Here is a 26,909-nt window from a genome sequence, read left to right as displayed (position 1 = left end):
ATTTCTATCACAAGAAGAAGCTCTCGAGCTCTATTTTAGCATATCGGACGATCCGGACTCCAATGATTCGGATGGGGAAAGCACAGACGAGAATGTCATTCCCGAGCTTGCGCCTCATTGTACAGATGAGGATGCCAGTGCAGATGAAATAGCTGCGTCAACGAGCAGACAGGCAAAACGCAAGGCAACCTATACAAAAAAGAAAACAAAGAGGCGGAAAAGATCGCTAGACCTGTGCGACAACATCGTGGAAAATGAGGAAGAAACGCCGGGCACATGGGGTTGTGACGAGCCAGACCATGTTCTGCAAGTCCCAAAAACATGGGATCCTGAGATGTCACAAAAGTTGCCATCCAAACCGATTGAAGCTTTTTCACTCTACTTCGACGACGAAGTAATGCAGCTCCTTGTAGAGGAAACAAACCGCTTTGCAGAACAGAAAAACCGGCGAAAATGGAAAACGATCACGTTAGATGAGCTTCGGGCTTTCTTCGGCATTCTGATTCTCATGAGTGTAAACCCGAGACATCAGCTGTACCTTTACTGGAGCAGCGATAACTTTTTCAATGCACCAGAAATCTCAAAAGTCATGTCGTTCAAGCGATTCCAATCCATCATGAATTGCCTGCATTTGAGTGACAACACGAAAGAAAAAAAAAGAGGCGAAGATGGATATGACCGGCTGGCAAGAGTACGCCCTCTCATCGATGCTCTGAACAAACGTTTTCAGAAAGAGTACACGCCATCGGCTTATCAAGCTATAGATGAGAGTATGATCCTATTCAAAGGAAGATCGTCTCTGAAGCAATACATGCCAATGAAGCCCATCAAACGCGGCTACAAGGTGTGGTGCCGGGCCGATTCAGAAACCGGCTACCTGATTGCGTTTCAGGTGTATGAAGGAAAAAATGCGAAGCGTCCTGCCAACCAAGCACTTGGAGAGTACGTCGTATTGTCTCTGGTAGAAGGCGTTGAGCCTGGCACGCAACTCTACTTTGACAATTTCTTCACTTCCACTCGCCTCATGGAGGACCTTGCACAGAAAGGAATTCTTGCTGTTGGTACAGTCCGGACAAACAGGAAGGATCTGCCTGATGAATTGAAAATGGACAACAAACTCCAGAAAGGAGAATATATCTGGCGATCAAAAGGAAGCATTGTTGCATATCAGTGGCGTGACACAAAAAATGTGCATGCTTTATCGAATTTTCACCACCCAAAGGACACAGAAGAAGTTGTCCGCAAGCTTGCAAATGGGTCTTCGGTTTCCGTCCAGTGTCCAAAGGCTATATCCGACTACAACACTTGGATGGGAGGAGTCGACAAATTCGACCAAAAGCGCAATGCATACCGAGCTGACAGGAGGTCCAAAAAGTCCTGGTACAGAATATTTTATTTCTTGCTCGATGCAGCCATCGTCAACGCGTTCATTCAAGTAAATGCTGTGAATCCAATGACCTACTTATGGTTTCGATTGGTTCTTGGACGGGAACTCATCAATGGCCAGACATTCAGAACCACCGGCAGCAGGAAGCCGTTCAGAATGAACAAGGAGGGTAGAAAAAATGGCCACAAAATGGTTGGCGTATCGGATGAAGTTCGGTTCATGGGAAGAGAGCACAACCCTGTGAAAGTGGAAAATAGGCGCAGATGCCGTTGGTGTTCCACGAGGGGGAAAGAAGTGCGAACAAGTTTCTTGTGCAAGGCATGCTCAGTCCCGCTTTGTGTGACCTGTTTTGGACCATTCCATGAAGTGGTTAGTCAGAACTAACCTAGTGTGGCACCCGTGTAGGTCAATGGGATAAATACGTCCCACATTTCATTTTCCCATTTAGTGTCAATGGGACAAATGCGTCCCACATTTTTTTCTTTAACTATACATAATAAAACTGTGAAATTTGTTTAGAATCATTTCTGTACACCTCATTTTCAAGTGTAATAAAAAATTTTTTATAATTCTTGCAAAAAATATATGTTGTCCCACAAAGGGTTAACTGACAAGGGAAGTGCATTTACAGCCGAGCTAGTGGACAAAGTGGAACAGCTCACCGGCGAACAACGGTGTACAATCTGCAAATCAACGAACTGACAGAACGCCTGAATAAGATGCTCGCGGATATGCTCTCCATGTACATGGAGCACAAGAACTGCGATGAAATCTTGCCATACGTCACCTTCGCATACCACACAGCTCACCAAGAGACAACACGAACGACACCTTTCCGTCTCCTACATGATCATTAACCTATGTTAGATGCGATGCTGCCACACGAACGCGGTGACTTCGAAACGGATGCTGAAGACTTCACTCAGCGTGCTGAAGAAGCGTGACAACTTGCTGGGATACGTATTCATATGCAGCAGGATTACGACTGGAGACGCTATAACCTTAGTCACTGATCAGTGTCCTACGAGCCTGGAGAGGGAGTTTGGTTTTGGACTCCCATTCGCCATCGCGGGCTTTTGGAGAAACTGTTAAAGTGCTACTTTGGGCCGTATAAAGTTCTTCGGCGGCTCACTGATGTCAATTATGAGGTTGCTCCAGATAGTCCGCATTGCTCAAGGCGTCGACGGCACCTACCGGAGGTTGTGCGTGTGGTCTGGATGAAGCCCTATTTGTCCGAGTGAATTCACCGCAACGCAAGCATGTCCCGGTCCTGTTGTCTTGACAATAAAACATCGGGATGATGCTTTCTAGGAAGAGAGGCTAATGTCATGACTAAAGGATAGCAAAGAAACAGAAGAAAACTATCCTGAACTGAACACATAACCAATACTGAACACATAACCGAACTAAAACAGAAGATTACCTACGAGATTAGGGTACTTCTAACAGCACGAAACATATTTGACCATCAAACATTACTATCATTATACTTTTCATTTATTCATTCCCACATTAATTACTGCGTTACTTGCTGGGGAAACACTTACGTAACCCATTTAAACTCATTGCAAATTCTACAGAATCAGGCTATTAGGATAATTACATTTAGCCCATATAACAACAACGCCTCATATCTTTTACGAACTAATCACATTCTTACAGTCACACAACTCGTTAAATATAATCTTGGTACCTTTTTGTTCCGTCAAATCAATTACACACGATGCAATAGCTTGTTACCACAATCTTCTCTATTAAATATTAATATTACCAGGTTTGCAATAAATAGGAACTTCCTTTTACCTAAAATACATACTAATTATGGCAAACAGAGCGTCCATTTTTCATCTGTCGCATTCTGGAACACACTACCATTATACATAAAAACACTTAAAATTCACGAATTCAAGAAACAACTAAAAGATTACATTCTGTCGAATACTGATGCCTAGTCCATACTCACAACCATTCTTTCAGGGTGCCTTCATTTCATTTTCAATGCCATACAGTTACGTTTCTGTTTCTGCCTCATATACATTCGAGTTAACTAATTCTACTGTGTTCTTAACGTCATCTACGCAGTTACTTTATCAGTTGTCTACGAGATTGTGTTACAGTGCTCTTTTTCATGACATTTATGCATATGTAATTCTTCAATCATGGTATTCATACTAAAACTTGTAATTTTTCTATGTTAACAATTTGTTGAAAACTGCTGCACTTTTGTTTTATTACGTTTACTTTGTAAAGGAGGTCCCATTGTAGTCTTTGACTCCGGGACCTCCTCCTGAATATTAACAACTTGTAATCATTCTAATGATCTCAATAAAAACCGATTCTGATTCTGAGGGACATGAGCAGCAACCACGCTCTTTTTTGAAAAAAAGATGAAGTTGGCGCATTAGCTCTTGTAGTCTCTGAGTACAGAGCTGGTTTTGTTTCTCGCATCCTTGTCCTGCGTCCCGAGTTTTTAACGTCACGACAATATGAAGATACTCACTTTCTTTGGCAACCCTGTGGTTCGTATACTTTTGCTCAAGCATGTAAAACACAATAGCTAATGCTATGTTGGTCTTTTCTTGGCATATGTTATGCGCTTGAACCATAGATTTAGGAGATAAATCTTGGCACAGGGGATATATGATGTAAAGTCAAGCATGATGAGGAGGGGACACATGGTGCAGAGCAACCAGCATTAGGCGGGCACAGTAAACCATGACAATGTCTAAGTAAGTGGCTCCTTTTCTCTTCAGGGAATTTTTTTCTTAAGACTCTAAAGAAGTGCAGTAGCAGTTCAGGCAAGAAAAAATGCAGTTTTACCATAACTAAATCTACTATAATGTGCACTTCGGTATTCATCAAACAATTGCGTGGTTTTCATAAGAAGCATCAAAAGTAATACATCGAAAACAAAATATATAGGCTGAAATAATAACTAACCAGAAATGCTCGAAGGTCTTGTTAGTGACCAAATTGCCTGTCCAACTGTGGGCTATCTCATGGGCAACCACATTAGCAAGGGACTTGTCTCCAGCCTGCAATACACAACCATAAGGTGTTCATGCAGCCACATGAACAACTACTGCTTCATTAGGCATAATTGTATACAAATTGCATGCTTGCATTAAAAAAAAGAAAGAAAGGGACTCCAATACGTGTTGTGAAAGTGGCTAGCCAGCAAAGCTATGGTATCACCTGCATCACGTGACCCAATACGACGTAGCCTTAAACTGAGCCCTGCCGAGCCTGAGCACGATGCCATTGTGCATAATGATGTTGCTGTTCCTTTCGTCACTCATTGTGTTGGCGCTGCTCTTCAGGTATCCTAACTGTGCATGGCTTGCATTGGGCAGAAACCGCTGTGTCCTACCTAGCCTGAGCACAACGCCATTGCGCATATTGACGTTGCTGTTCCCGTTGCTGCTCACCATGTTCATGCTGCTCTTTGGCAGTCCCAACCATGAATGGCCTTCCCATAGCGTTATCAGAACGGTGGCTACATGAAATCAATTGCTAGGCAGGTTTGTCTTCTACATATGAAAGTGTAGTTACGTCACTCCCTGCTTTGTACAGTGGAATCTCGTTGATACGATTCTCACGGGCACCGAAAATAAAAACGTATTATCCAAAAATCGTATTATCCAAAACGGACTCCAAAAGATCGCGAATAATACATACTTGGCACAGAACTTGCTTTTATTAAAGCACTTTAAAATAATCCGTCACTTTGCGCTGCACTTTTTGCTTTTCGAGGTCCTGCAGCAAGCTTTTCTGGAACTCGTAAAAACGAGTAGCAGTTTCCTCGCTGAGCTCCGCAGACGCGACAAAGCCACGAAGCCCGTCCAAAGCTTCGAGAGCACCGTCAGTATTTAATGGCCGACGATCGCTGCTGCAATCTCCGGCGTCTTGGTTGTCATCGTCGTCGCTCTCCTCTTCAGCGGTAACATCTGCAATGATGTCTTGGACGGTGCGCAATTCACATGTCGCCAGTTGGTCGTCCGCCGATACAAACTCTTCCGGAGACGCGTCGACATTGAGGTCACCCCAGTCCGGGATGTCAATCTCTGCGCCGTCATCTCCATTTTCCTCAGTATCGCCAGGTGCACAAAAAAAGCCACACTTCTTGAAGCAGTTGGCGATGGTGTCAGGTTTGACGCGATCCCATGACATCGCCAGAAAATGGATGGCATCAAGAAGATCCACCTTCAAGCTGGCATCTTTCTGGTCAATCTTGGCCAAAAAGCGTCTGATCAACAAGCTCCTAAAGTGAAATTTCATGTTTCTAATGATTCCTGCATCTAGGGGCTGCAAGTGGCTGGTGCAGTTGGGCGGCAGGAAAATTACTTTTACGTTTTGCAGCCACGAAGTATCGACAGGGTGCGCGGCACAATTGTCGAGATCCAGAAGAATTCTACGGTTCGCGGCACGCATCCGGGCATCCAGAAATGTGAGGAACTCTGTGAAAAGGGCTCCGGTCATCCATGCCTTCTTATTCGCTTTATAAATGACAGGAAGGCGTGGGTTACGCGAAAAGCAGCGTGGCTTCCAGTATTTGCCAATGACAGTAGGCTTGAGCTTCTCGGTTCCATCAGCGTTGCAGCACAACAATACGGTGACTCTTTCTTTGCTTTTTTTTCCGCCTTGACACGTCTCACCTTTTATGCTGAGACTTTTCTCGGGCTGAAGATTGATGAACAACCCAGCTTCATCTGCGTTGAACACGTCCCTTGGCTGGTACTGAGCAATCACCGCCGGCAGAGTCGAAAGCCAGTTGGAGACCTGATCTTGGTCGGCAGACTTCCCTTCGCCGGAAACGGTTTTATACGACAGGCCATGCCGTGTTTTAAAACGATGGAGCCACCCGCCCGAAGCTTTAAAATCTTCGATGCCCAACGAGAGTGCTATCTCATCAGCTCTCTCGCGAAAAACTGTCCCGTCCACGTTCACGCCCGCCGCCCTTACTTTCCTGAACCATGCCAGAAGAACCTCTTCCATCTTGCCATGCTGGGCGCCCCTTGTTTGCTTCACGCCGGCGCCGAAGACTTGAATGTTCTTCTGAATTTCTTCTCGCTTGCCGACGATCGTGTTCAGCGTGGAGACAGGCAAACAAAGTTCGCGTGCCAGGTCGACACGTTTCTTCTGCGGATTTTCGTCGACTTTTGCTAGGACGTCGAGTTTTTCTTTCAGCGATAACGCTTTACGCTTTCTAGACATGGTGAAGCGCACGGGTGAAACGCGGCACCAAAACAGAAGAAACGATAAGGGCGAAGTGCAAGCTGAACGCTCGAAACACCAAAATGGCAACGAGAAATGGCAAGCACAAAGCCAACAAAGCCTACAGCATCGTCAATGCATGCGCCAATCACTGCTTCTTGGTCACGTGATTTTACCGTGAGTACTATGTCTTAGGATAGATGGCGCTAAAAACCTTCGGTGCGTTTGGTGTGCGAGCTTGCGAAAATTGCTCCCAGAGGCCGCCACACTGCTGCAGGCGCTGTGCAGAAGCACGGCCGGACTCTAGCCGAGCCGAGCCAGGCCAAGCCTCGAGCATACAAAGCGCGCGTCGCCGCGTCTTTAGTCCGCCGTGCCTGTCGTTTCGCTCGATGTTAATTTCAGTAGCTCTGCCCACCCGCTTCAAAGGACTGGCTCTGATGTTATCATCATACAGAAGACGTTTCCGGGATCGTATTATCCAAACCGACGTGGAAATACGATCGTATTAGCCGTACAAAAATGCATTTACCTCTATAGGGCATCGGCCGGGAACGAAAAAAAAACGTATTATGCCGAAAAACGAATTTAGCCGAATCGTATCAACGAGATTTCACTGTATACTACAGTTGCTGCTTTGAGGCAACTGCAGCTTATGCAACCGTAACCTTTACCAGGAAATGCTTGCAGCGAAAGCTATGTGCAAAGGCAAGCTTTATGGTTTTTTTTTCTTCTTTGCCCCGCACAGCTGGCACTGCCATTGCTGTGGGGGCAAGTGCACTCTGGTGGTGCTGCAAGGAAACCAGCTGCATGTGCGTCCTGCTGTGATTGGTTGAGTTTTTGCCCACGGACAGAAAACCGAAGCTGCCTAAATAGTTCATAAATAATCCAATAAATGGCGCTAGCTGTGTGAGAGCACTCAAGAAGCTGAAAAATGTAAATTTGCAACCATCGATAGTGGGATATTGATTGGAATAGGCATGGACAAGAAAGTGCTAAAGGTAGTTCATTGTTTTGAAAAAAAAAAAAGGAAGTAGTGCATTGTGTTGTCACTATCTATGTGTTTTGTCTTTATTTTGCACTGTGAGCTAAGATGCTCAAAATTCAAAACTGACTAGAATGTTTTTCTATATATACATGCCCTGCATTGATGGCTTTCTTTAAGGACATCAGGGACTATGCTACATTTAGAAACCAGCTGCACAAGGACAAATAAAGATATGCCAATTCTGATGATGGTAAAAGTAGCAATGCACTCATCCTGACCAGAAGGGAAGGTGTTGCAAATGTAAGGCAGGGGTTCTCCATGCCACCATAGGGAAAGGATGGTGGCAGCACCAGCAGGTCATAGACGCCCCAAAGGTATGGACCCACCAACGACTCAGCAGAGCACAGCATCCGTTCTGTCTGCAATGTACACAAAATGTATTACTGCATATCATGAAACTGCAGAGGTTCCTGAAGGTTGTTGTGCAGTAATTGGCAACTTTAGAATTTGTAACTAATACTGTTTTCAGATTGCCACAAGCTATTACAAAGCACTTCACAGACCTTGATGGCAGTCATAGCAACTTTTCATTTATCCAAGTTGAGAGGGGGGAGCTGGGGCCCGACTAGCTTTCCCCGCCCACACACACACACTCTCACACACACACACACACACACACACACACACACACACACACACACACACACACACACACACACACACACACACACACACACACATATATATATAGTTGAACCTCATTACGTACTACGGGAAAACGTAGGATCTGAAGTAACTAACAAAATTTGAGACTCAACTATTATTGACATCTACATATGCGAAGCATAGCACAGAGCGTTTCTGCCCGAGATGCCAATGCGCATCGAGCTAATAGTGATCCGGAGCCCGAGACGCGTTTTGTTTACTTATTGCACGTTGTTATAGAAAGGCAATGGAAAACCAAAATGAAATCGAGTTGGTGGGCGACGCCGGTTGCCGCCGAAGCGAAACATGATGCCCACATCGCACCGCCTACAGCAGGGAACGGCGGCGCGTTTGGGTTATCGCCTACTAAAAGCGTGCAGTAGGCAACCAACGGCACAATGCACCACGCGCTGTAGTAACGATAGGTGAAGATGCTTCTTGCAATAGGTTTGGTGGCGGTAGCAGCGAATGCGGCGTGCAATGACCCCGGGCGGAGACTTGCTGGTACTGGAATAAGAAACTGTGCACGCTGTCGTTCTCACGAGACGGGCGGCTATACACTGTTCTCGATCGCGCTCGCCTCGCGCCTTTTCTTGTTCTCATGGGATCTTGCGGCCAAAAAACCTATACAATCGCAGTGTGCAGCAGGGAACGGCGGCGTGTTTCAGTTATCACCGATTAAAAGCGGGCGCTACACTTCCGACAGCATCACATGCTGTGAAACAGATAGGCGAAGACGCTTATTGCGATAGGATTGGCGGTGATAGCTGTGAATACTGCGTTCGACGACCCTGGAGGGGATTTGCTGGTACCGTAATCAGAAATTGAGCGCGCCGGCACTTTCACGTGAGATGGGCGGGCGAGTATTGCGGTGAAGCTGCCACGACGAGCAGCTATATACTGTTCTCGATCGTGCGCGCCTTGCACATTTTCTTGTTTACATGGGATCTAGCGGCCAGAAAACGTATCATATGATTGCAGTTTGGCGACGTACTGAACGTTGGTGCACAAAAATCGTGTTTTCCAGTAACGTATGAACCGGTAAAAATTGAGCCTAAATCTATTGGGTAATTTTTTGTGTTCTCGATTGCGAATGTAGGCGCTGGGAAAACGTACATAACGGGAACGTACCAATGAGGTTCTACTGTACATATAAGCTTTAATAACAGTTGCACATCAAGAAACTTCGTGTGATCTTTAAGAATTGTTGCCTGAAGTGACGGCCTTACTATATGAGTATTTACAAGACCTCATAGTAGGAGACAGTTCACTTTCACAGCCTAAGTCCCTCTGCACCACCATGAGACTGGCATCTCTCTGATGAGCCATGCGACAAGCGGTTTCAATAAAACACGAAAGGGGGATACATGTGTTTTCTGCATGTAAAAGTCGCAGAAATACACATCACTGAAAAAGCTACATAACACCTTGTTAAAATTAGAATACATAAAGGTACCATCAAGAAATGTTTTCGTTGCACTGAATGTGATTGCTTCTTGGACAGATTCTTTTTTTCGTAATATTGGCTGTCAAGTCGGGGGTGCAGCACCCTACACAGGTGCGGCTGTTACACAGATTTAAATGGTAAGAATATTCCTTCCTTCGTGTAACTGTCTTATACTTCACTATCACTAACGCAGTTTCGCCTTTGCACTGAAACTGCGACCTCTTCTTTTATTTATTCTCTTAACTGTGAGTCCGAGTATAAGTGCTGCTGCGCATGACTGCTATTGATTCTGATTTCGAGTGAATCAGGCTTGGCCTCATTTCGGTTACTGAGTGAATTATATATATATTTATTAACTCTGCATGCACGCGGTGATATTTCCATCCCTAATGAATGTTGCAAATTATTAAAGGACCTTTTTTTCTTCAGGTATTGTTAGCATTACCTAAAAACAGTACTAAGACACATATAAATCATGTGCACTTCCCATGCCGTTGATAAAAGACTCTGCCAAAGGGGTCATTGAAGTCGGCAGTTATTTTCCAGGGTCAAAAAAGCAAGCAAAGCAATTTGAAGCGAGGTGAACACAATGCAACATATTCATTCTCTAGGCATAGGCTATCCATATAATTAAAAATAATTGTAGTTGGCTACCTCCTCCTCCTTAAAAAACATAATAAACTTTGTTCTGTGTATATATTTAAACATATTGTGTCTGTACATGGTGCTCCCAGTAGAAATTTAAAGATAAATTTTGTGGGGTCTCTCACACCCGTACTCTTGGGGCAAAGGAACGACAACACAGTAGTGCAAACAATCACAAGGGCATTTATTGCACCTTTCATAGATCAATGCCTGCTAGGCGAGTTGCTACCCACAAAACATGCCGATGGGCGCGCGACAAATCCAGAAGTCCGACTCACCGCGACCGGAAGCTAGCGAATATGTTCGCCCCATGCTGGATCCCAACGCCTGGTCGTTCGCGTGTTCGGTCACGCCAACGGTGGCGCGTCCGCAGGTGGCCACGCGAGGCGGTCTCGCAGAAACATGGGTCGCCGCGCGTGCCGACCCGCCGGGGAAGACCAAGCCCGTCCTCCCCTGCGCCCCCAAGTAACCCTGCCGTGAGGCGGCGTTAGAAACGCAACACTCGCGCCATCTCTCGCACTGCGCCCCAACCACATCGACCGCCGTGGGCATCACGCAGGCCACGCGGCGAAGCCAGATTACAGGAGACGCGCCATGCGGGAAAAACATATCAGGGGACGCGCGAGAGTCGCGCATCCCCACAATTTGAAGTGGGAAAATACGGATGTATTCTTGAGGTAGCCGCCACTGTTGCTTCTTAGGCGTTTGCCCTCCTATTGTCAAGATTTCCAGAAATAAAATGAAAGTATGAATTAAAGCCTGTGCACGTCTATGCCAACAATGATGCAGTAAGCTTTTAGCCAAAATAAAATTTTAAGTGAAGAAGCAGAGGCAACTCAAAAGAAACCTCTAATGACATGGGTAAGAGAACTCTGGTAATGACACCTTAGGAAGGATCTGCGGCATTGCCGGGGGGGGGGGTGGGCGGTTAAGCTCTAAAGCTTTGGAGGTCTCGTTTACCCTTTACAAAGGAGAGTTGTTGAAGTTTAATAATTTAGTGTTAAGTAGCCAGGTGCTTTCTGAAGTGAGAACTATATAGTTACTTTTCTTTGTGTTTGCGAGAACACAGATTAAAGCCAGCTAGATAGTTTCAGCAGGACATCATTGCCTTTTTTCTAAAGATCTGTTTCCATACCAGCTGTCAGGAAAATATTGGTATTGTTGCAACATCAAAACAGGGCTTGTAGAGCAGGAGGCACAGCAGCAGGTTGCCATTGTAATTATGAGCGCAACTGCGACTTCTTCTTCACCGCGCTTTTACAAATACGCTCATGCACACTCTGGTTCTCCTCGTCTTCAACGGAGTAAAGCCGCAGCATTTGTGTCCCTTTGAAGAAAGCATCGTCCTGATGCGCAATTTGAGCATTTGAGGGCGGTGTCCAACAGCACAGAGTTAAACACACACACAAAAAAAGAAAAAAAATCAAAAGTTAATTCGACAGGTATGGCTTCATCCGAACCACACGCACCTCTTCAGCAAGTGCTTGCAGCGACTTGAGATATTGTCACTGTCAGGAAAGACCTTGTAATTAACGTCACTCAGGTGGCAGATCACTCTGTACGGCCCAAAGTACCGTCATAGGAGTTTTTCGTAAATTCCACGACGGTGTATGGGTATCCAGACCCATACTACGTCGCCGGGAGTGTAGAAAACGGACCTGTGTCGACGATTGTATTGTTTCGCATCTTGGTCTTGCTGAATGCAGATACGTACGCAGGCAAGCTGTCTGGCTTCATTGGCACGCTGGGTAAGTTCGTCAAAGTCAGTAGGTATGTCATCAAAGTAGTGTGGCAGCATGGCATCCAGCGTTGTCGTGGCTTCGCAACCGTGGACCAAGCTGAACGGTGTCATTCCAGTAGTTTCTTGTTGTAGTATTGTAGTATTGTAGTATTGTAGTATTGTAGTATTGTAGTATTGTAGTAACAGTATTGTAGGCGAAGGTAACGTAAGGTCAAATCTGATCCCAGTTCTTATGCTCTACGTCAACATACATGCAAAGCATGTCTGTGAGGGCCTTATTAAGACGCTCGGTTAGTCCGTTCATCTGAGGATGATATGCGGTTGTTTTCCAGTGGCTTATACCACTGGGTCTGAGAACCGAGTCAAGGAGTTCGGCAGTGAAGGCAGTTCTCCTGTCTGTGATGACAACTTTTGGGGTGCCGTGCCTAAGGACAATGTGTTCGATGAAAAAATGACCTGCTTCGGCTGCTGTGTTCCGCTGGGTAACTTCCGTCTCCGCGTAACGCGTCAGGTAATCAGTGGCAACACTGTTGCCAGCTGTAGAAGTTGGAAATGAGTTAACCAGGCGGCTAGCAGATCTGATTGTTGAGGCTGTCCTTTACCAGGTAAACATATGATTTCTGCAGGGCTTCCTTCAGGCACAGCATAACAATGGATTGGCAATGGAATAACAATCAGATTGGCAGGTTACAGAAGGCTGGTTTTCCCGTTTCCGTCGTGGCTGCTGTGGCAGAAAAGCTTCTGCAAAGCTTGAAACCTAGAACACCTCAAGAAGGTGGTGGTCAACCAAAGACCAGACCGGCGGTTCTCCCCTATATTCATAGGGTCTCCCACAACCTAAAGAATGCAGCCAATCGCTACGGTGTGCCGGTGGTATTTTCTGCCCCGCGCAAGTTGGCCTCTTTGTGCCCCGGATTGTCTCCGGCGAGGAATGCGTGCGAGACTGCACGAAACGTCACGCCACCCAGTTTGTCAGGTGTTCGGTCGGGGCTGTGTATGAAATTCCCCTGACATGTGGAAAAGTTTACATTGGCCAGACGGGCCGTTGTATAAATGAACGACTAAGGGAACATAAGCTTTCTATGGTTAACGAAAAAGGGTCAAATTTGCCCTTACATTGCGGCGCATGCCCTTTGGCTACGCCTGATAAAGCATGCCAGCCTTTGCTGGCTAGAACCAAAATCTTAAGGCGCAGTCGTAACCAGGTAGCACGTGAACTCGCAGAGGCTTTTTACATTGATAAGTCAGGTGATGAATGCGTAAGCGATTCTAGTATCAATTTGTATAAGAAAGAGAAAACGTTCTTGGCATGTGCGCTTAGGCAATGATTGAATAAGAATCTAGGGATACATATTTATGTTCTTTCTGAATAAAATCAGTCGCGAGTTTGCGCCCGTCCATGCACTTACTCGTCCGTGTCTTTTTTAGCGCAATTCCCTTCTTTAAGTATGTACGACTGACTCGCCCAACAACGTGCTCTTCTGAACCACATATACTGTTTGTGTTGCACATGTTTAAGGCGGTACTTATCACTTTCCATGTAGATTTTGAGTCACCATGCACTTGTTTAATTTTAGCATGAAAATAATTTCGCTTAGAAACTGTGATTAGGCTTTCAAGCCTTTCCTTGTATGTCCTATACTTGTTTTCTAAAGTGATATATGGTTTTCGCGTTAGTTTCCTATACATGTGACCTTTGTGATGTATTGACTTTAGAATGCCGGTTGTTAGACGCGGTTCTCGCTTTACATTTATCCTGAATACCGTCGAAACACATTCACCTAATCTTTTACATCTAATAGTTACATGAACTGCTCATATTTATTGTCAGTTGTATATGCCAAATATACAGTGCCAATTTTCTTCCTTAGGGCATCAAAAATTATGTCATCTTTGTATGTTATATGCTTCTGCTGAGTACATAACTGGCTACTGTATGTGATGGCTGCAAAAACAGGATGGTTATCAGTAATGTCAGATGCTAATGCTCCATTTGAAAGTTTGGTGTTGTGGGGATGCGCGACTCTCGTGCGTCCCCTGATATGTTTTTCCGGCATAGCGCATCTCCTGTAATCCGGCTTCTTGGCGTGGCCTGGCGCCTGCGGTGGTCTGAGTGGTTGAGGCGCAGTACGAGAGATGGCCCGAGTGTTGCGCTGCTAAAGCCGCCGACAGGCGGGGTTACTTGGGCGCCAAAAGACAAGGCTTGCTCTCTTTGGTTCCGGACAGCAAGCAGGGCGGATGTGCCGTGCCGCGCGTGCGCCGATCCATGCTTCTGCGAGACCGTCTCACGTGGCCGCCTTCGAACGCGCCATCGTTCGTGTGACCGTACGCGCGAACGACCAGGCGTTGGGAACCAGCATGGGGCGAACATATTCACTCGCTATCCGGTCACGGTGAGTCGGACTTCCTAGATTTGTCACGCGCCCATCGGCATGTTTTGTGGGCAGCAACTCAGCTAGCAGGCATTGATCTATGAAAGGTGCAATAAATGCCCTTGTGATTGTTTGCACTACTGTGTTGTCGTTTCTTTGTCCCAAGAGCACGGAGGAGAAGCCCACAGTGTCTGATATGCTTGTGATCATGTGATCCAATGTTGTCTGTCTTGAGTTAGTAATGTGTGTTGATAATCTGATTAATTGTAATCTGCAGTTCCTTAGTAGGCCTCTGTAGTTATATATGTCGGTTCGATAGATGTCAATGTTGTCAACTGTCAGTGGTGTCAATGTGATGATATCAATTCGGATAGAAACTCATTTTTTTTTTGTTTTGCGGTGACCTGTAGACGAGGCCTACTAATGGGTGTTTTATTTTTATGAGGTTATCTGGTGGCATTTCGATAAGGAGCACTTTGCACCAAAACACTGTTTTTTCTAACTGTATATTACATTGTTTCTTAAATAAAGTGTTACACCCCCATGTACAGTTTCGTTACTTGTAGTACTTTACAATAAGCTTCACCTAGAAGCGAGCTCCAGGTAATAGCTGAGAATGGATATGTTTGACATGTGTTTTCAGATAACCAAGTTTCTGATAAAGCAATGAAGTGAAACGTGTGGTGTAGTGTTGCAGCAAGGTCAACAAATTCACCGAAATGTTTCTGGAGCCTCCTTATGCTCAGATGCAGTAATGATAGATCAGGTAATTCAGGTAATTAACCTCAACAGACTGAAATGAGCTTTGTTTTAAATTGTTCGAAGTAAAATAAATGTCCCCTGGTATAAGATGATCAAATAGCTGTAGATGCATTTCGATATTATGACACGGCTAGATTGCATAGGAACATTGAGCATTGAAATAACCCATAAGAGCTTTCACTGCAAAAAAGAAGCACTAATTAGCTTGACGGCTATTTAGCCAAAAGAAAACCCATATGAAAATCTTGCACCTCAGCATAATGATTTGGCAAAACAAAAGTTACAAGACCACATAGTGGAATGTTAAAACTAATATAAACTAAAAATATATCAATATTTCTATCTGAAAGTTGAAAACAAATTCTTTTCTCTTGCAGGTGCCTATTTTGGTAACATCTTGGAAGAAACTGAAATATAAGATAACCACAAGTGACTGCGATTGCAACGTTAAGAACATTTAGGCCTGTAGCAGCAGAAAATTTCAATTAAATTTGAATTTTATTTTGCATAAATGGTGCAGGAAGAACATTTAGCCCATTCAGGTGCATAATTGATTCTTTACATTTGAAACCCACCATGGTGGCTCAAGAGCTAAGGCAATCTGCTGCTGAGAATGAGGTCGCCATGGCAGCTGCATTTTGTTGGGACAAAACTCAATAACATTTGTGTACTTAGATTTAGGTCAGATTAGACAGTTATAGTTTAGCATAATAGTGGGCTTAGCGGAACAGCGGGTTCTAAATGCGCATGCACAGAGCGCTAAACGACCCATAGCATTTAGCGTACGTTGTTATGATTGGCCAGTGGGGGCAGCGACCTTTTAACCTCTCCTGCTTTCCCAAGACGAATTGCTTGAGCTTTGTGAAGTTAACAATACTTCCAACCAGCATCAACCAGACGGCGACAATGCCTGACATAGACTGTGACACGCAAACAGAGGAACTTTGTTTGCGACAACCGCCACCCTCCATGGAAGCAGTAACCACCGCAAAGGTCAGTCTCCTGACCCTGACAAGCTGACTGTCACGGAGAGCCCACTAACTTATGCAAAGGACCAATGTCGAGGACATCCGTGGGAAGTGCGTCAGCTTCAGGTTCTCAAATTGCCATGTGATTTCCTCGTATGCAGGGGTGATTGTGCAACATTGGAGGTGAAGTCTGGCAGAACGATGCGACGTCATAGGTGGGATTTTGTGAACGCTTCAACACTTACAATCGGCTGAGACACAGCCATCAGATTCCCTAGCCTAGTCGCCTAGGGAAGACAACTGTTTTACAACCAGACACGTTTAGTGCCGTGAACTGTTTTGGCATGTCCTGAAAGATGTAATCTGCTCTGACATGTAGCTCATACTACGAGAACAATGTACTGCACTGCTTGCTCCAGCCTGTATGAGTATCCCTTGTTCTGTAAGCAAGTCTGTCTCTCCTATTTCATAAACCCCCTGTTCCATTTCCCTATCCTCTAAAGAAGCAATTCTTGCCAAGGCTCGGACAACAGTGTAGGTCTGCTTAGCCTCCACGTGACGCCCTGGTAGAATCCTACAACACGCTATTTTGAAGATTTAATGTTACTGTCCATGTGTGGTTTATGTAGTTTACGTAAAAAATGTCAGTGGTCCCAGCTGCCCACTATAAACTGAATTTGGCGTGGCTTTTGCAGAATTCACTTCCTTCGTAGCAAATGATTGTGTAAACGGCTTTCGCTTAGTCTCAGGCCGCTTCGATGATGGAGTATTATGGATAACCTTGTGGAATTTTCAAGATCACTTCTCATTTTGAACGCGCCTAGGCCTAACGAGAGAAACCTCCAAGATGGCAGTGTCACCTGTAGGTGAAGTATGGAGACTGACATGACGGCATGTAGGCTCCGAGTTCAGAAGGCCTTATATGGTTGATAGTTTGTACTGGTTGGTCTGATTTCACCACGGATCAAAAGACATGGTAAGTACAAATACTACGTGTTTCTGGCTTTCATTGTGCTGCCTCTCACACTTTTCGGATTCACACACAAAGCTTGGCAGATAGATAGAATCACTTAGGTGCACTATGTACGCAAAATTCAAAGCATAATGGAATAGCACCTGCACGTAAACCACGCTATCACCCTATACTAACACTCGCTTGTCGCAAAGCTCATTTGTGGAACGGTAATGCTATTTCTCTTAACCTCTCTATTACACTAAGTTAAACTAAAACGGTCTATTAAAGTACTATAGGTAGTCAAAATTAAACCAGAGTCCTCCACATATCATCAATGTCACTTTGGGATGTTACATCCCATAAGTCAATCAGTCTCTTCGCCAAAACATATTGTCATGGAGCCATGAGAGGGACAAAGACGACGATCACCAACAAGACGAAAGAGACAACGTAGTGGGGGCTAACGTAACGTTCGGCCATACTGGTTGTACCAACCATATTTCTGCAGAGTGAACACGGTTCCATTTAACCTTATACAGTGGAACCCCGTTCATGTGTTTTTCACCGGACCGGGGAAAGAAAACGTAACAGCCGGGAAAACGCAACAGTGAGGAAAGCTCCGACAATGAATGAAAAAAGTGCAGCTTTAACTATAGACAATTTATTTCCACAGAGTGCGCTTAGGACTTAAAAAAAGTCTACAATGGTGCCTTGCCGTTTCTTTCGCTCGCTAGAAATCGCCACACGTTTCTCAATAGCCTGGAAGGCCGCATTGCTGTCAGCATCGCTGTGAGGTGCGACGTACCTGCGGAGGAGGTCCAGAGCCGCGACGGGTTCTCCAAAGCTAGGATTTTGCAACTCCCCGGCATCATGCGGCTCGTGCGCCTCGTCGTCACTGCGCCACGGCAACGGACGAAGGAATATCCGCAGGAAATTTTGCCCTCTTTGGCGTAATCACGCTAACGTGCTAACGATTGTTTAGTATTGCTGCGGAGCGCACGTGTCCGAGCAGCCCGGTTGAGCATGGCGCAGCATGGTTTCGCGAGAAATGTAAACAAGGGAGGAGAGCTGGCCCAATAGGCGGAGCAACGCCATGAGCAACGCCAACTTCCGGCTTCACTTTAGCTTCACACAGAGTGACGTCAGGGCCTCTCCCGAATTTCCTTCCTCCGTGAGTCGGCCCGTCCAAAAACCTTGCGGTGACCGTAATCACAGTGATGATAGTGAGAGCATTTTTTCAGAATGGCCACTTAGTGGCTGCCTCTCGAACTGGCGTGCAGCTTTTTGCAGCCAGTTCTATAGCCAAGCCCGGCCAAAACTAGTCAAAAGCCAAAATGGCGGTCGGAGCGCGTTGCCTACTTTAGCCCAGGCGGGTTCGGGGTGCTAAGTTGCGACGTATCATGCGGGAACGTTTTCACAGCTACTACGTAACAGCGGGGTTCCTTATACATTGGATCCTATGGAAGCTATGCCGGGACCGGATGAAAACGACGTAGCAGCCGGGAAAACGCAGCAGTGAGGAACGTAACTGCGGGGTTCTACTGTATCTCTGCCCGTTTCATTTCTGGTGGAGGTGTGGGGTGTTGCACAAGACGGAACTCCGCAGTGGACTTGTCCTCGGCCGTCCAACCATGCTGACAGACGACCCGGCCGCTGGGTTAAGCCCAGCGTCAGCACCCGGCGTGCCCAGGCCGTCAGCATCCGCTTCACCACAACCGTCAGTCGTCTTGACCCATCCGTGCGATCCTGGCACCTTCTCTGGTAACGACACCGACAAAGTTGACATCGAAGAATGGCTTGGCATATATGAACGCGTCGCTGCACACAACCGATGGGGCCCTACAGTGATGCTCGCAAATCTTCTCTTCTAACTCCAGGGACCAGCACGCACTTGGTATGACACGCACGAAGAATTGACCAGCTGGGACGTATGCAAGCAAAAACTTTGCGACCTCTTCGGCAAGCTCACAAGTGCATCACTGTGATAGACCTATCCTGTCGGGCTCAGACAGCTACCCAGTCGTACGTTGCATACATCCTTGATGCCCTAGCTCTTTGCCGCCGCGTTGATGCCAGTATGCCAGAGGCTGACAAAGTGAGGCACATTCTGAAAGGCATCGCCAATGATGCCTTTAACTTACTCATCTTTAAAGACTGCTCGATGGTAGACAAAATTATCTGTGAGGGCAGACGTTTCGAAGACGCAAAGAGCCATCGCATTGCCGGACAGTTCGTGTGGCTTCGCAACACCGCCGCTACGTCATCGTGCGAAGATGCTCATTCGGCTTTTCAATCGTTCACTACAGATAGTGTTGTCCGAATTGTGCGGCGCGAAATCAAGGCTGCGTCACCATCTTCCATGCGCCCTTCTGAGGATAAGCAAGTGACGATCTCCCTCATCCACACAGTTGTCCGTGAAGAACTGGCCAACACAGGAATTCAGCCTGTGTGCTCCATCACATGCCCGCCGGTTAGCCCTGCCCCTCTTCATTACCTCCCCCGATGTTTTGACGCTATCGAGATCCGGCCCAATGGCAAACACCAGACGACAAGCCCATATGCTTCCGTTGTAGCGGCGTGGGGCACATTTCTTGCTATTGCCATTATCGTCAGCCTTCATTTTGATGCTTCACGTTCTCCTACCGCCACAATGACAACCAGCACCAGCCATTTCATGCTCCAAATGACCCAACATACCATGACTGCGGCCCCTCTGCGTCCCTCAGACACCCGAGCCGTCCGCAGTCACCGTATGATTGTCGGTCCCGCTTGTCTCTGCCACCTTCTTTTTCATCGCCTCACCCTTCTGTACACTTATACCCGGAAAACTAACGGATGTAACTCCCTGAGGTGACGCTGCATTGGACTCTTGACCCGCAAATCCTCTCCTTACCTTGCCAACAGATCAGAACCTAATTGCTGTGGAAGTTGATGCCCTACCTGTCACTGCCCTGATCCACACTGGCACACATATCTCAGTCATGAGCACTACTGATCTCCGGAAGTGGCTCAAGAAAGTGCTCACTCCTGCCAAGTCCCGTGCCATAGGAGTCGCTGATGAGGGAACTCTTGTTGTGCTGGAAATGAGTGCCGTTCATGTCAGCGTCGCCGGTCGCCACACATCTGTATTGTTCCATGTACTTGACCACTGCCCCCACGACGTGATCCTTGGCCTTGATTTTTTTATCTGCCCATTCAGCTATAATTGACTGCTCGGCTGGTGTAGTCAAACTTGATTTACCTGATGTTACCGACCTTATCGACACCGTACCGTTCTAGCTCTGTTGTGCTGACTTTGTTCGTCTATCTCCGCAGGTGCCGACCTGCATCACTGCTGTGCTCAACACCTGTGTACCGGATGGTGACTATGTTGTCCCTCCCAATGTCAGTCTCTCACTTTCGCACGGTGTATCGTTTCCTCACACCGTAGTGGACGTATCGGCTTACAAAACTTATCTTCTGCTCCTAAATTTTAGCTTCTGACCTCAGGTACTCCCCAAAGGGATCTCTCTCGCCACACTGTCGCCATCGCACGAGTGCGACTTTTCTTCCCTCTCGCCTCTTCCGTCTTCCTCCAACTCTTCCACCGCCTGCAATTCTCATTCTGCCATGTCGCCCCCAGCGCACAACAACATTACCAAGATGGTAGCTCTGGACCTTACCCCTACACAAGCCTACAATCTTTGTCATCTGCTCATATATTATTCCGACATTTTTTACCTTGACGGTTGGCCTTTGGCACAAACCTCCCTAGTTCAGCATTGCATATATACCCGTGATGCACCAACTATTCACAGACGGCGCTATCGTGTGTCACACCCCGAGCGCCGAGTGCTACAACAGAAGCTTGATAAGATGCTTACGAAGGGCATTATACAACCATCATTGAACCCATGGGCTTCTGCTGTTGTCTTGGTAAAAAAGGACAACACCTGGCGATTCTGCATAGATTACCACCATTTAAACAAAATAAAAAAAGGATGTCTATCCAGTGCCATGCATAGACGACGCATTGGATTGCCTACACGGTGTGACATATTTTTCATCGATAGACCTACGCTCTGGTTACTGGCAGATTGCCATCGGTGACATGGACTGTGAGAAGACCACATTTGTTATACTACATGGCCTTTACCAGTTTTGAGTCATGCCATTCGGCTTGTGCAACGCTCCAGCCACCTTCGAGCATATGATGGAGACGCTCTTACGCAGCTTTAAGTGGTCTATATGCCTTTGTTACCTCGATGACGTCATCGTGTTCTCGCCGACCTTCGCGACACACCTGGAACGCCTTTCATCTATTCTTTCCGTCTTCCGTGCTGCTGGGCTATAATTAAATTCTTCGAAGTGCCACTTTGGTCGCCGCCAAATTACTATTCTCGATCATCTCAACTCATCTGGCGTCCACCCCGATTCCGCAAAAGTTCATGCTGTTCTCGATTTTCCTGTGCCGACCTGTGCCAAAGACGTCTGCAGCTTTGTAGGCGTATGCTCTCATTTCCGCTGATTTGTCAGAAATTTTGCGTACATTGCTCGGCCTCTGACTGAACTTCTGAAGGAAGGTGCCCCCTTTTTATGCAGTCCTGACAAAGCTGCTGCCTTCCAACGCCTTATCAACCAGCTCACAACTCCGCCAATTCTTGCTCACTTTGACCCATCTGGCCCAACAGAGGTCCGTACAGATGCTAGTGGTTATGGAAATGGCCCGGTTTTAGCTCAGTGTCAACGTGGGCGTGACAAAGTTATTGCGTACACATGTCGCCTGCCTACACACGCTGAACACAATTACTCCATTACAGAGCGCAAGTGCCTCGCACTCGTATGGGCAGTGAGCAAATTTCGGCCGTATTTATACGGTCGACCTTTCACTTTTACCACGGACCATCACGCTCTCTGTTGGCTCTCGACATTCAAGGATCCAACAAGTCATCTAGGTCGCTGGGCACTATGTCTTCAAGAATTCACCTACACAGCGGTGTACAAGTCTAGTAGGCTACACCAGGATGCCGATTGTTCGTCTTAAACCATAAACCATATGATGTAGCAGCAAGAGATAAATAATATGAATTCTTCTGCGAGTTTCATTGCAAACACAAACGTGTTCTTCACACCTCCACTCTCAAAAATACTTCCAACTGCAGAAGCGCCATCCTCTATATAACATTTAATTGGGAAAATATCTGGCTACTTGAGAAACTGGCCTGCTATAAATATGTTACTACCCGTTACATTACCCTTTACTGGCACCATGAGCAGATGCCCAGGCATCTATGTTGCAACAGTTCTCTCTAACACCCACTTCATGCATATTAATAAATATTGTAGCATACGTTCAATCAGAATTTTCTTAAAATGTACAAATTTGAAATCTTGTACTGATTAATAATTCTGATTTTGAGGCATGTTTCTAGTGTGAACCATTTATGATACCGTATTTCTGTGTGTATAAGCCACAACAAATATGAAAAAGAAAAATAACAGTAAAGTGGGTTTGCGAGGTACTATGCAAATTTCACCATCGAGTGCGGCTTCACGACAGTGCGCACTGTGCTGCTGTGAAGCCACACCTGTGCGCCAGGTTCTCTGCTATTTGGTTAAGTTATCTCCTAGGGAACCCCACCCTCTCCCCACCCTTGTGTGTTGAAGCTCCCCTCTCCTCTCCATGGTCACCCATTCTTTATGGTTCACCATTTTCACCACCTTTTGGGATCACCACCTTTATGGATCACCAATTATATGCACGGATGTTTTTCTTTCTTTCCGAGCTACTGTAATTGGGTATGTGGGTTGTACGCAGTGATGGATTATAAGCAGAAAAATATGGTCGTGAAAATGAAGAAGTTATTGTACAAATCAGGTATGTAAAGCAAGACAAATGGCACTCCAAAAGTAGTGTTTAGAGATTAAATCACACTCTTGGCCTCAATTTGAATGAATATCTGATGCGACCCATGGGTCCCACTATTAACATCATTTTTAATACTAATTTTCATTTCAACAGTGCACTTCATTCAATCAGCTACATGAAAAGCTGTCACACCTGGTTCCTCTTTTGGCAAGACGGAGAAAATTAACAAAAGGGTTCAAGTATATAGTGTATTCTCACATCTGCGAAGTCAATGACGGCCAAGTTTAGCTGCTCCTTCTCAGCCAAGACAGCACACCTCGGGCCTATTTTTCTGTGAAGGCAATGAAATAATTTTCGGTGATTGTCCTTTTTTTTAAGCACACAGCTTTCATTCACCTGCTTTCAATGGCACCAACAGCGATGGCTATAAGGTAGGATGGCACTGGAACCTGTGTACAAGCAAAGTCAAAGATTCCAAAGTAAATTCAAGGGTTGGAAATCATCTGTAATGGACCAGACTAAATTCAGGGCAAGATTGTAAACGTGCCTCTTGTGCGAACTTTGTCACCCTTGTTGCACCATCACCACTATCATCACAACCCTGACGAATTGCACTCATCAGGACTGTCAGTTCTTTTGGTGCTCGAACCTTTAAAAAAACAAAAATGTTACACAATATGACGAAAACCAAATGTCAGCTTTCTACAAATCCTTCTAAGCTACTTCAGAAAACTCACCAAAGCACTGTAAGGCATCTTTACAGTTGGTGTATCCTGGCAAGGCAACATTGATCTAGCATGAATAGGCTGCAATAAAGACCATAATATGAGGGCCATTCTGGAAAGTCTCCTTTCACTGTGTTAACATGCCTCACAGTGACTGTACAGGTACGGATACAGTTTCCCTGCAGTCTGTTGAGCCGTCAGCCACTGCAGGGCACTTGAAGATGATGAGGTTTCATACTCCACACAAATTCTGCATATTTGTCCCAAGTTGACAAGAGTAAAAGCACACCAACAATATGGTAAAGCAGTCAAAAGAAAGCTTGCAAAACAAAATAAAGCACCATTACCTACCAAAAGACAGTAGATACTCTGCTCTCCTGATAAAATCTTAATAAACTGAGTTGCTGAAAAACTTCTAAAAGACTTGGGTAAAAAAAGAAAAAGAATAGCAGAAGGAACAGAACACCACCGTGATTCCTTACATACACAAAATTATCGTGGCCTTAAGACCGGGAAATAGCATGGTGCTAGCATTTTTTTAGATCCTTTACCTATGAAAGGCACAGGCAACAAAGTTAATGGCCCCACAGAAGAACCAGCGAATATTTGCAGAATGAGGCACATCAATAGGAGTAGAGAAAGCACAGATAACATTGTGTATAGGATCCCCTTCATGTGCAGGAAATCATAGGTGAGGCAGAGTTCATGGTGCATCATCATCAGGTTAAGAAAGCACATATGTATGACATGACTGCCCTGATCACTAATAAATTTGGCGGCACACTGTGTGTGTTGCAGCTGAGCTCTACCTTTGAAAAAGGACTATAGTCTCACTATTCAATTTGTATTCGATTTGGTGTCAAAAATCATTATTAACACACTTCTAGTTGAGACAACAGGATAAATCTTGGAAGCTTACTTATGCTAAGTAAGCTAAAAAATGACTTGCAGAAATCAGAGCACCTTCCCGAAGCACTTCCATTCACTGCCAAAAGCTGTTAAATCCGTGTCCTAGCAAAACCAAAATGTATTGATTTTATCACCTTTTACCACACTGCATGCAAATTTTATTCCCCAGTATGCCAGGTTTTGTCTTATATGTTTGACGTATACTCATGAATAACAAAACACTTGACAGCAGCAGTCAATTATACAGACCTTCTTAATGCCCTCGAACTCCTCGAATGATTCGCAGATTCTCGGTCTTTCGTGTTCACGCATCAGTAGCCCGTTCCCTTATTTTATACCCCCACAGTGCGCAAAGACGTTTGGCACCGACGATGGGCACAGACAAGTCAATTAGCAGGTACACATTTGCAGTTCAAGAAATTAAGGCTTCTATACAGACAATTTCAAAGATCTTGTGCATCAATAGTCAGTGCAAATTTGCGGTTATGAAAGAAATTAAGGACAAAAGGAAACAAGCGTTGGCGTTGCGTCTTTCTTTGCTATATTTGCTCACGTTTCTTACGCTGCCCTCTTCCTTCCGTGAAAATAAAGCAACGTCGCGCGTTTTCTTAAATTTAGGCTTGACATCTCTCACTACCGTTCAAGCCTCAGCTGATGTTGACAGTCACAATGCGGTCAGCAGCAACTTCACTACTTTCCTTCGCTTAAAAGTCAAATAACCAATTGCTGCTAATACTGATGCTTGAAATCAGATTCTACCAGCAGCGTTGCTTGGCTACTCACTTGGCACTGTTGTCGCGAGCAAAATCTGGCCCCAGTTGAATTTCTAGTTTGGAGCCCAAGATGGGGTCAGCTTCAGCCAGGGTGAAATTGAGCTCCTTACTCATTTGACGTTGTTGAACACGTTTCACTATTAGGTCTTGTGTGTCCAAAACCTGCGTGACAGCGTGTTTATATGCTTGAGGTACGACCCGTATGCTAATCCACTCACCAGAACGCTGCACTCATCTGATCGTTTCTCACACGTTATGTCAACAAAACCGGCAATTACTTTACGCCGGAAATCTATCTCGATCTCTAGGTGAATGTGGGTGACTAAGCACTGGTCTGGCCTCGCATACGAGTGTGGGTCATTAGTTGTCTTTCCAAAGTTGGCCATGTTGAGTTTCGGAGCTTGCGATCCTCACAGTACTCACGATGCGCCTATGCAAAGGAGGCATTGGCCCATGCGCCCACGACCACCGAGTCGCAACTTGGGGATGGGTGGATGGATGTTATGAGCGTCCCCTTTGGAACGGGGCGGTGGCTTGCGCCACCAAGCTCTTGCTACTATGCTGCTTAATATCCTACCTAGGTTAACCAATGAAAACAAAAAAACCACTATGAACTACCACGTCCAAATTTTCTGATACCCTATTGCGAACTGTGCTTTTGTACGTCTCCGTCTTTTGTCGTTTCCCTACTTTTCTTCCACCAATCCTCCAATCGCCTCTTACTGATGTCTATTGCGGACCTGATTGCTTTACCCAGTATAGTAACTCTATGGCCTTACCAGTGAGAAACTCTATGGGTAAAGCCATAGAGTTTCTCACTACATTACCTAGAGGGAAATGTGGCGCTGCTGCGCTGTGGTATGCATGGGAATGCCGGTATATTGTGAATTCGGATTGGCATCGTTCTCGTAGAGACAGGACACCTTGAAGACGCGCTTGGCAAGTACCGTTCCGTCTGTCACAATGATTCATTTTCTACTAGAACAGCACATGAAAAGCTGTTTTAGCTTTATTATTACGCGAAAACATGTTTTGTTTAACTATGAAAACTTGTTATTGTGTTTACGACTACATGTTACGTAAAAAGTATCAGCGGGCCGCTAAAGTTGGAGGACAGACGACAAGGCTCGCGCTCGCTTTGGAACAGTTGGTCGTCTGTTCTTGCTTTTCTTCGCTTGGTCATGCATCGTGGGTGAGTGAAGATGTAATATGCGTGAATGGAAACATTTTATGAAGATTTTACTTTGAGAACGCGTTATTTGCGTAGCCATATCCACGTTTTAGACGAAGCCTCTTGCAACACCAGCCAACACGAGCCTCGCAGACACATATACCGTCATTCTCATGACGGCACGGTGCCCCCTTAAGAAACTCCCATAGACGGTGGCGCCAGATTACCCTCTAGGTGTTATAGTGAGAAACTCAATGGCTTTACCACTGCTCCCGCTGAACCCAAGGGCTTCAAGGAGGCCA

General features: G+C 45.7%; 1 protein-coding gene across 3 annotated transcripts in view; it reads right to left on the bottom strand.

Moving 5' to 3' along the window:
- Positions 1-25,908, bottom strand: part of LOC142557861 (leukotriene A-4 hydrolase) — a 138,287-nt gene extending 112,379 nt beyond the window's left edge. For 2 of the 3 annotated variants that reach the window (XM_075670078.1, XM_075670079.1), the window contains exons 1-9: positions 25,655-25,907; positions 25,447-25,598; positions 23,899-24,004; positions 23,767-23,835; positions 23,577-23,678; positions 23,426-23,478; positions 23,288-23,360; positions 7,865-8,005; positions 4,328-4,422 (exon numbers count right to left, since the gene is read on the bottom strand). In XM_075670078.1, the coding sequence (XP_075526193.1) occupies positions 4,328-4,422; positions 7,865-8,005; positions 23,288-23,360; positions 23,426-23,478; positions 23,577-23,678; positions 23,767-23,835; positions 23,899-24,004; positions 25,447-25,598; positions 25,655-25,822 (959 nt within the window). In that variant the 5' untranslated portion in view covers positions 25,823-25,907. Of the gene's footprint in view, positions 1-4,327; positions 4,423-7,864; positions 8,006-23,287; positions 23,361-23,425; positions 23,479-23,576; positions 23,679-23,766; positions 23,836-23,898; positions 24,005-25,446; positions 25,599-25,654 lie in introns of all 3 variants that reach the window. The other variant, XM_075670080.1, reaches the window with a different exon arrangement.
- Between the last annotated feature and the right edge of the window lie 1,001 nt (positions 25,909-26,909).

This window comes from Dermacentor variabilis, chromosome 9 (genome assembly GCF_050947875.1).
Source record: "Dermacentor variabilis isolate Ectoservices chromosome 9, ASM5094787v1, whole genome shotgun sequence".
Classification (NCBI taxonomy): domain Eukaryota; kingdom Metazoa; phylum Arthropoda; class Arachnida; order Ixodida; family Ixodidae; genus Dermacentor; species Dermacentor variabilis.
Note: the sequence above shows the minus strand (reverse complement) of the source record. Positions and strands in the feature narration are given on the sequence as shown.